General features: G+C 37.5%; 1 protein-coding gene across 3 annotated transcripts in view; it reads left to right on the top strand.

The window, feature by feature from the left end:
- The window catches only part of GTF2F2 (general transcription factor IIF subunit 2), a 155,669-nt gene that overhangs the window by 118,541 nt on the left and 26,043 nt on the right, over nucleotides 1-11,085 (top strand). For all 3 annotated transcript variants that reach the window (XM_024125992.3, XM_024125994.3, XM_055089362.1), the window contains exon 6: nucleotides 6,459-6,558. In XM_024125992.3, coding sequence (XP_023981760.1) covers nucleotides 6,459-6,558 — 100 coding nt within the window. The remainder of the gene's footprint in view (nucleotides 1-6,458; nucleotides 6,559-11,085) is intronic.

The following is an 11,085-nucleotide window of genomic DNA, read 5'->3' as shown; positions in this document are numbered from 1 at the left end:
AGGCCGGTGAGCCACCACTACAGAGCCTGCGCGTCACGTGCCTATGCTCCGCAACAAGAGAGGCCGCGATAGTGAGAGGCCCGCGTAGCGCGATGAAGAGTGGCCCCCACTCGCCGCAACTAGAGAAAGCCCTCACACAGAAACGAAGACCCAACACAGCCAAAAATATATAAATAAATAATAAATAAGTTTTTTTAAAAATGACTCCTACATTGGCAGCTGCTGATGGAAACATTTGTCATTCAGTGTTTTTGTAGTTGTTTAACTCTATAGTTAATAACCATATTAGCAAGGCAATATTACTTAGGGTATTTTGCTTAGGCAGGAGAATAGTCTATATGTATAAAATCAGGTATTATTGGGAAATTTGTTAATATGGGATTCAGCCTTTGTGATCTAAAAAAGGTGTTCAATAAAGGTCATTTGTTCATTTGCTTAGCCAATATTTTTGAGTTACTTTTACATAAGAAGCATTATATGTAGCAGTGAGGTAAACAAAAGACCTATTGACTAAAATTTGTAGACTTCTCTTCCCCAATCTGCCAACAGCTTAGAGCAGTAGAATTTGGCTTTTTTCTGTTTTGTTAGATCTTACCAGTGTTCATACTTTAAAATATTTGGGGATGTCTATGTTACTTTTTTTTAATGAATTTTATATTTTCAAAATATACTAAATAATTTGAGAATTGAATTCCCACTGTAGTGCATAAATCTTAATAAAGTATAATGAAGATCTTTAAGTAACTTTAATAAGGGTGATTATGCACTATGATTATAGCCTAGTGACTAGTGACATTGACTTAATAGGAATATTTTTTTCAGTGTTATAAAGGAGAATGTGCTCTTCTTTGTGTGTGTGTTTGTGTGTGTGTGTGTGTGTGTGTGTGTGTGTGTGTGTGGAATTAGGCTACTTGAAGGCAGGTTGCTGAGCATCAAGGAGAATTAAGTGTTTTTTGAGATATAATTGATATACAACATTATGTAAGTTTCAGATGTACAACAAAGTGATTCACAATTTTTAAAGGTTATATTCCATTTATAGTTATAATAAGAGAATTACTTATTTTGATCTAAACTCAATAAGCTTTTAATTAGAGATGTTATTCTATTACATGGCCTTTTAGAGACTGTATAGATTAACTGCTTGAACCTTTGAGTTAAAAAAAAAAGATCTGAGTTCTAGTTCTGTTTTGCCTTCTATAAGGAAAATGCAAGATTGAGAAGATGTAGGTAAAGCTTTTAGCACAGTTTCTAGCAACATAGTAAGTGCTTTAGATGCCTGTTATTTGTTATAGTTGTCGTTTTATTAGTGTTTAAGCTCTTGGGTCATGTAGCCCTTGAGCTTTTTCTTTGATGGGAAAAAATGAGAGATAAAACTGACTCTTTAAATAATAATTCTAGAAAGCCTGGTAATTCATTGAGTCCTAGTCTTCTAAGAATGTGAATGTGTATTCTAAATTGTCCTGAAATGGTGGTAATAGTTAGCAACATGTATTTTTTTTAATGGTTTGTAAAACAGGGCCTAGCTGTGTCTAAATGATCACATAGTAATATTTTTCTATTACTTCTTGAAAATAACACCATGTTTTTAAATTTTCTGAAAAAGTTAGGACCCAATTTTTTAAATGGTTGGGACAGTAAAACTTTTAGCTTCCTCCCAGTCCAGCATAAAACCTGTGTGTAGTTTGCTGTTCAGCTGTACAAACCAAATATTTCCAATTTATATTATTTTGTACAAGCCTAGTTTTAAACCTCATTTTGACTTTGAAGGCATGTTGAGGTCAGTGGTGTTTAACATGGTGCTTTGTTCAGTGATGAAGTGGAGTTGCAAATTGTTCTGACACTTCGTGAGATAATGTTAAATGAATTATTTAACGTTAAGTAAAGAACCCTGCTAAATTATTTTAAACTATTCAGGTTAATTAAAGTATTTTAAGATTTAGTTCTTTAAGAATATGTTATATTTTCAGTCCATAGATTAACTTTTTGAGGTGTTTTGTTTTGTTTTGTTTTAATCTATTTATTTATGGCCGCGTTGGGTCTTTGTTGCTGCGCGTGGGCTTTCTCTAGTTGCGGTGAGCAGGGACTATTCTTTGTTGCGGTGCGTGGGCTTCTCATTGCTGTGGCTTCTCTTGTTGTGGAGTATGGGCTCTAGGCATGTGGGCTTCAGTAGTTGTGGCACGCTGGCTCAGTCGTTGTGGCTCACGGGCTCTAGAGCGCAGGCTCAGTAGTTGTGGTGCACAGGCTTAGTTGCTCCGCGGCATGTGGGATCTTCCGGGACCAGGGCTCGAACCCGTGTCCCCTGCATTGGCAGGCAGATTCTTAACCCCTGTGCCACCAGGGAAGTCCCACCTTTTGAGTTTTGAATCATAAAGATATCCTCTTTTAATTAAAACAAAACCCTTAGAGTTGACCTTTTAAATGTATAATAAAAAGGTTAAATTTTAATGTGAGCTTTTTATTTTTTAAAAAGTTAATTCAGTGTTTTCCTTTATATATTTAAAAGATTAAATACTTTGAGGATTAAAATGGCATGACACTCTATGGATGATGAAATTGGCTTTTAGAACTTTTGTATTAAAATTGAAAGGAAAGTATGCCACATGAACCTGAATCAGGATGCAGTGTCTGAAAATAAATTCTAGTGTAAGAGCATGACAAGAATAAGCTACCATTTATAGAAATGCACTTACCTGAACAAACTGAAACCCCAAGGAATTTTCAAATTGTGAAGTAATGGGAACAATCATTTAACCTAGAAGGAAGAAGCTAGCGCATGCCTCCCTCCTTGAATGTCTCATAAGATCAAATTGTGGAGTGAGGTGATTGAAGGAGGAAAGATAATTTAGTGACAGCATAACAGGTAGATTACCATTTAGAGAGGCCAAACCCCTGAGAACTGATTGCATTAAGGCGATGGGGCTAAGGTTAGAGCACAGAGAGGTGTTCAGAGACAGGTTGCCACTTGGTTTTTTTTTTTTCCCCCTTTTTTCAAGGAGTTACACATGCTTAGTTCTACCTCTTTGTAAACATTCCTATATCTGTCTTCAATCATTCTTTTCTCTCTAAACGTTTATCTCTTAGTCACTTGGAGACATCTTCTCAGCTTGGAGGAGGGATTTCTGCCTCATCTCTTATAAGCTTGGGTTGTCCAGCTTACCCTCAAGTGCTCCAGCTTACCCTCAAGTGCACATCTTGGAGTTAATCTTTACTTCATAGCAGCACGCAGTCAGTTGTCATGATATCAACCCCCTGTCCCTCTTCAGTCCTGCAGATAATCAGTTATAGATAAGCATTTGTTTAATGTGTGTCTTCCACTGATCAAGTCTTTTCTTCAGAGAGAGGCACCCAGTAGTCATTTGCTGGATGATTGCCTGTAAGAGGATCCTTCTAAAGTCTGGTCGTGGGGGCTTCCCTGGTGGCGCAGTGGTTGAGAGTCCGCCTGCCGATGCAGGGGACGCGGGTTCATGCCCCGGTCCAGGAGGATCCCACATGCCGCGGAGCGGCTGGGCCCGTGAGCCATGGCCGCTGAGCCTGCGCGTCTGGAGCCTGTGCTCCGCGACGGGAGAGGCCACAACAGTGAGAGGCCCGCGTACCAAAAAAATATATAAAAAAAAATTTTTTTTTAAATAAATAAAGTCTGGTCATGGCACAGCTGCAGCCATGGGGATGCAGATGTGGGAGAACAGTGGATTAAGCTGGAGAGATATCAGGGACTTGATCCCAGAGGGACATGCAGTCATGTAAAGGAGCTTATGTGTCACCCAAGAACAGTTAAGAGGCCATTGAAGGATTGTTAACCCAAGTCCATCTTCGGGTGGACATCTCCCTTCTAGACCTCTAGCTAGTGCCTTCTTCCTGGTTCATAGAAAGTATATTTGGCCCATGGAAAGCAAAGTAACAAACTACATATGATTTATGGTTACATATACAGTAAGTTTCTAAAGACATTTCTAAAGTACTTTTTTTATACTTTATAAAATAATGAATTTATGTATTTAAAGGATATATATGGATTTATGAATAATTGGAAGAATTAAAATATTTATATTTTAATACAGAAATGTCTATACTCAATTTGGGGATCATAGTTAAAAATAAAACCGGTAGGGCTTCCCTGGTGGCGCAGTGGTTGAGAATCTGCCTGCCAATGCAGGGGACATGGGTTCGAGCCCTGGTCTGGGAAGATCCCACATGCCGCGGAGCAACTGGACCCGTGGAGCCATGGCCGCTGAGCCTGCGCGTCCGGAGCCTGTGCTCCGCAACAAGAAAGGCCACGACAGTGAGAGGCCTGCGCACCGCAATGAAGAGTGGTCCCCGCTCGCCGCAACTAGAGAAAGCCCTCGCACAGAAAAGAAGACCCAACACAGCCAAAAATAAAAAATAAATTAATTAATTAAAAATAAATAAATAAAACCGGTAGTATTTATAGCTTTCAAATTAAAAAAGCAATTGGTGGATATTTAATATCTTCTGAGGAATTTGGTATTATATACATAAAAATAGGCAGAAATATACAGAGAAATAACTCCAACCAAGTAATTAAATAATAAGAATGTTATAAAAGGTACCTTTTATACTGCAAGTTGTGCCTTTGAAGGAATTTTTTTTTAATGTCTTTATTGGAGTATAATTGCTTTACAATGGTGTGTTAGTTTCTGCCTTATAACAAAGTGAATCAGCTATATGTATACATATATCCCCATATCTCCTCCTTCTTGCGTCTCCCTCCCACCTTCCCTATCCCACCCCTCTAGGTGGTCACAGAGCTGATCTCCTTGTGCTATGCGGCTGCTTCCCACTAGCTATCTATTTTGCATTTAGTAGTGTATATATGTCCATGCCACTCTCTCACTTTGCCCCAACTTACCCTTCCCACTCCCTGTGTCCTCAAGTCAATTCTCTACGTCTGCATCTTTATTCCTGTCCTGCCCCTAGGTTCTTCAGAACCTTTTTTTTTTTTTTAGGTTCCATATATATGTATTAGCATACACTATTTGTTTTTCTCTTTCGAAGGAATTTTAAATGAAAATTTTTAGTTCCTGTTCTGTTGAACCAAAGAATTTAAAGTCCCATTAAAAGAAAGTAATATGATGTTCAACATGTATTATTTTTAAATGACCAACATTTTTATGGCTTTCAAACTAAGAAATGATTTTTCTTTTTCCTTTAAGAAAGTATACTTCCTTTTCTGATTATGAAAGTGATAGATGCTTATTGCAGAAAATTTAGAAAGCATATGGAAATCTTAAATGCATTCATTCTGATCTCTTTCTTCCCATTCTTTCATGTTAAGTTCCATTTTCTTTATAAACCCACCTTCTTTTTTTTGTCTGTGTCAAGTAGGTAATTTTCTAACATGGTTCTCAGTTTCTTTGCTGTGACCATTGCATCTCACTAGTTCCTTTTGGGTTCATTTTACTTTTTGCTGAAATGAATCCTTGAGTAGTTCTCTCAGTGAGGATCTGTGAATGATAAACTTTGTTTTTGTACAAAAATACTTTTATTTAACTCTTACTCTTCAATTATAATTTAGCTAGACATGGTTGGCAATTTTTTTTCTATAGTACTTTAAATATATTCTTGTATTCTGAGATCTTGCTGACGAGAAGTCTAGAGGTACAGTGGTACCTTTTGTCCTTTAAAAAAAATAGTCACTTTGATAAAAAAGAAAAATAGTCATTTTGAAAGCTACACCATTTTCCCCCTTAAAACATTTTTTAGATTTACTGTGCTCATATACCAAAGAATTAATTTTTAAAATAAGAAGTAAATGGTTGAATGTGAGTCACTGGATATGGTAATATTTAGTCCAAAACAAAATCTCCTCAGATTGCTATTTGAATATATATATTTATAATATGCTATACCTAGTGTCATAGGTTTATTTTATGGCTCTTTTTCCAAAAGTGATATTTTTAATTATATTTTAATTTAGATGGGTGGAGTCCTACAGTTTGACAACCAATGCTGTCCAATAGAAATTTCTGTGATGACGGAAATGTTATTTATAGGCACTGTCCAGTAAAGCAGCTACTAGCCACTAGATCCTGAGTGCTGATGTGTCATCTTTTTATCATACTTTTATCTCATCAAATGAATAGAAGTTTTGGATTAATACCTTGACTAGTTTTAGACCATGTAACTTAAGATAATTCATTTTTACTTGCAAATTTTTTTCCAGAAATTTAAAGCTGATTAGCTTCTTTGTTTTAAAACTTAAAGTTTGACTGTAAAGTATAGGTTTAGAAGGAAGTTGTAGAATTAAACATGGTTTGTATGTTTAGCTTATGGTCTGGTTTCTACATTATTGTCATATTCAGTGTGTTTTTGAAGTATTAAGACTGATGTATCTTCTTTATATATTAAGTATTAGTCTTGAAGAATTATAGGAATAACTCTTGAGGTTTCACTCCAGTAAACAAGTTAGTTTGTTAATAATGCCTTCTGTTTTTCAGATTACAAATAGAAGAATCTTCCAAACCTGTGAGGCTATCACAGCAACTAGACAAAGTTGTGACAACCAATTACAAACCTGTTGCTAATCATCAATACAATGTAAGTCTTCATGTCTTTCTTCACTCTGTTCTGTCTTTAATATCACAGACTCTTAGATTTTGAAAGGACCTCGGCAGTCACATACCTTGCTGTCAGGCGCTTGAGTTATCCAGACTTAGTGAGGAAGATAACAGTTTGCCAAGCATAGAAAAGATGTTCACTGTGTATCCTAAATCATACGATGAGAAGAAGACAACCACTGTTCAAATGACTCCTGAAAAGTTTCTCAAAGAAATAAAACACTTCATTTTTCAATGTTTCTAATATTTTAGTATCCTTAATAAATATTAGTTTTGCTGTTTTTTCTCAATACCTTCATAACTGAGAGTTTTTAATGTTTTGACAAAAAATTTTAAAGGTCATGAAACAATGATAATTTTTCCCATTGATTATTAAGATTGCTTTGCATAGTTTCAGCTTTTATGGGCATTTTTACGGCCTCACACTACCATTCAAAGCAAGGACTGCCTGTGTGTGTGTGTGTGTGTGTGTGTGTGTGTGTGTGTGTGTGTGTGTGTGTATTTAAACCTTTTTTATTGAAGTATATCATATATACTATATTTATTATATATATATACACAGCATATATATATACACAGCATATATATATATATACACACACACAGTATGTATTTTCTGTGTGTATAAAAATAGTATACACACATGTATACATATTATGTATACTTTGTGCCAGGTACTGTTCTTATTATTGTAACTACTGCTACTATCCTTATTTTACAGATGAAGAAACTGAGGCACAGAGAGGTTAGCTTACTTGAGGTCACACAGCCAGTAATTAGGCAGTCCAGGTGTTGAATCAGATAGTCTGTTTTTTTTATTTGTTTTTTGTTTGTTTGTTTTTGGTTTTTTGTGGTACGCGGGCCTCTCATTGCTGTGGCCTCTCCCGTCGCGGAGCACAGGCTCCAGACGCGCAGGCTCAGCGGCCATGGCTCACGGGCCCAGCCGCTCCGCGGCACGTGGGATCTTCCCGGATCGGGGCACGAACCCGCGTCCCCTGCATCGGCAGGCGGACTCTCAACCACTGCGCCACCAGGGAAGCCCAGATAGTCTGTTTTAAGAGCCTTACTTTTTTTTTTTTTAATTGAAGTATAGGTGATTTATAATATTGCATTAGTTTCAGGTTTCCAGCAAAGTGATGCGATTATACACATTATAGGTTATTACAAGATACTGAATATAGTTCCCTGTGCTATACAGTAGGTCCTTGCTGTTGGTCTGTTTTATATATAGTAGTGTGTGTCTGTCAATCCCATACTCCTGATTTATCCCTCCCCCTACTTGCCCTTTGATGACCATAAGTTTGTGTGCCGTGTCTGTGAGTAGGAGCCTTACTCTTAGCGAACCACCGTGCCGTGTCTGTGAGTAGGAGCCTTACTCTTAGCGAACCACCGTGCCGTGTCTGTGAGTAGGAGCCTTACTCTTAGCGAACCACCGTGCCGTGTCTGTGAGTAGGAGCCTTACTCTTAGCGAACCACTGTGCCTGTGCTGTGTTGTTGCACATCGTTAGCAGTGCTAAAAGGAAGGGCTAAGGGTTCTGGGTCTTGAAGTACCTGCAGTGTCAGGAGAAAAGTGATGATTTTCTGAAAATAAAAGGAAGCCTAAGTTAAGTCAAGTAGCAATTAAGAGTTGATGACCTGAGTCCTACTTTGCTGCTTAAGATTCCCCTTGATACTGAGTTTAGGAAGACATAAACACTCTTTAAGACTGGCCTTAAGTTCCAGGCTTATTCAGTGATGCAGATAGTATCTGCCAAACCACTGCTTTATGATATTTGAATTTCTTTCGGTTATTTTATGTGAAAGGTAGCAAATGCAAGTGCCTCCAGGACCAAGCAGGCATCTCTCTGGGTGGGATGCTGAAATTTAAGAAGGTAAATGGTAGAGACTGATGAACTGGAGTGTATGTGCCCCTTCTAAAGACATTCAGATGTTAAAAATTGCGATACTGTGTGGATTTAGTCAAGCAAGTCACAATTCAGCTGCGTCCACGCAGGCTTCCGTTTTATAGCCTCTGGTTATGTGTCAGGGGAAAAGTAAACTAAAAAAAAGGATAGGCAAGGTAAGTGAGGACAAACATAAGGTAATCCAAGAGAGGTGTTTTTATGATGTCTGTTGATTGAGACAAGTAAGTAGAAGTCTCCTTCTTTGTCCTCTTCTATTCTAGTCTTTTCTACTCTTAGATGGGAATACATACAACTTTCTGGAGCCAAGTGGAAATAGAGAAGTAAAATAGGATAGGTCTTACTTGTCTTTGCCTCTCTTCTTCATTAATATGCTTCTCCTGTAGCCCCTGACTATGCTTTTTTCTCCACTTATGGGTCAGGCTTCTGTATACCCATTTCTACTCTTGTGTAAGTTTTTATTGCAGCGAGGACAAGAAAGACCACACCTTCCATAGGCTATAAAAAGATATAGCCTTTCTGGAGAGAAGTTTGGTAATTTGTGTCAAAAGCACTATAAAAGGATACATCCTTTGATCTAGCAGTCTTGTATCTAAGAATTTATCATAGTAAGACAAGTGGCCAAAGATGTATATGCAGTAGTGTTTCTCTCTATTGCTTAAGATAGGAAAAGGTCAGAAAGACTTGTCCCAAAATAAGGATTGGTTCAGTACTTTAAGTTGTTATTTTTTGATGGTAGGTTCTAGAGTGATTCTATCCTAATTTTTCTCTTTATGAAATCTTTTTTGAATTGTTGGAATTGTCACGGTGAGCACGTATTGTCTGAATTGTTACGGGGGCAGTAAAACTTTTCTTTGGGGATGGGAAAGGGAAGAAAGCTAGGGAAGAGTGTTAGTACTTAGCCATGACACTGTCCTACCACAGTTATCTAAGATTTGTCTTCTCTCAACAAAAATAATATTTTTTTAATGCCTGCTTTGTGCCTGAGATACCTACTCTTGGTGAACCAAATAGATAAAATTCCTGTCTTCATGGAGCTACCACTTCTTTCAATTTCTCTGGTCATGCCTTTTCAGACCCCAGTTGGGGTATAATCTATATTTCCTTTGACCTAGTGAGTCCACATTTGTATATTATAATTGTTTTTTCTTAAATTCCATTATAAGGGTCACTCTTGTTATACTACCACATACCATCATTTCTGAGGCAAAAGGAAAATCTCTCTTAGGTCAATGAAAGCTGGCACCTTTGCTAATATTAAAGCTCTGACTTCTATCTAATTCATATACAGAGTGACATTGGCACTATATCTACCTGTCAGGTATAGAAGATACATTTCAAATGTCATTTTTAGAATGTTTTTCATTGCTTTCTTTCTACTGCTAAAATAAATACAAATATATTGTATATTCTAAACCACTCGTTAGGATATAAAGCTATCACATCTCAAGAGGGAGGGGATATGGGGACAAGTGTATGCATATGGCTGATTCGCTTTGTTGTGCAACAGAAACTAACACGGTATTGTGAAGCAATTATACTCCAATAAAGATCCATTTAAAAAAAAGAAAGGCTATCACATCCACTTTAAAGACTCTTTTTAACATTAAGTGACATTTCAGTTCATGGTAACAGCCTTTGTTAAGGTTGTCATAGCATGAATGAGTCGTTAATATTAATGTAATTACAGTGATGAGTCATATAGTAATCTTTGATTAACAAAGATTGACTGTAACTTACCACATTATGTTATTTGAATGTTTAGTGAATTTTTCCATGGGAGTGTATCAAAATGGGTTGAAGGCACCTGCATAGCTTTTAAAAGGATATTCGGTATTATAATGCCAACTGTAAGAAGAGTATAAAACTTTTGTTATTGTTGTCAGGAACATTAATTTTTAAGTGATTGAGAAACATCAATGTAGTTCATTCAACAAGAATGACTTAGAGGTTATGTAATCAAGATGTTCAATTTTATTTATTTATTAAAACAAAATTTTTTTAATTTATTTATTTTTGGCTGCGTTGGGTCTTTGTTGCTGCGCGCGGGCTTCCTCTAGTTGTGGTGAGCGGGGGCTACTCTTCATTGCAATGCACGGGCTTCTCGTTGCAGTGGCTTCTCTTGTTGCAGAAGACAGGCTCTAGGTGCGCGGGCTTCAGTAGTTGTGGCACGCGGACTCAGTAGTTGTGGTGCACGGGCTTAGTTACTCCACGGCATGTGGGATCTTCCTGGACCAGGGCTCGAACCCGTGTCCCTGGCATTGGCAGGTGGATTCTTAACCACTGTGCCACCAGGGAAGTACTAAGATGTTCAGTTTTTTGTTTTTTGTTTTAAACATCTTTATTGGAGTATAATTGCTTTACAATGGTGTGTTAGCTTCTGCTTTATACCAAAGTGAATCAGCTATACATATACATATATAGCCATATCTCCTCCCTCTTGCGTCTCCCTCCCACCCTCCCTATCCCATCCCTCTAGGTGGTCACAAAACACTGAACTGATCTCCCTGTGCTATGCGGCTACTTCCCACTAGCTATCTGTTTTACATTTGGTAGTGTATATATGTCCATGCCACTCCCTCACTTCATCCCAGCTTACCCTTCCC

The sequence above is a fragment of the Physeter macrocephalus genome, chromosome 13, assembly GCF_002837175.3.
Source record: "Physeter macrocephalus isolate SW-GA chromosome 13, ASM283717v5, whole genome shotgun sequence".
Classification (NCBI taxonomy): domain Eukaryota; kingdom Metazoa; phylum Chordata; class Mammalia; order Artiodactyla; family Physeteridae; genus Physeter; species Physeter macrocephalus.
The sequence above is the reverse complement of the archived record's forward strand: the minus strand, read 5'-3'. Positions and strand labels throughout refer to the sequence as shown.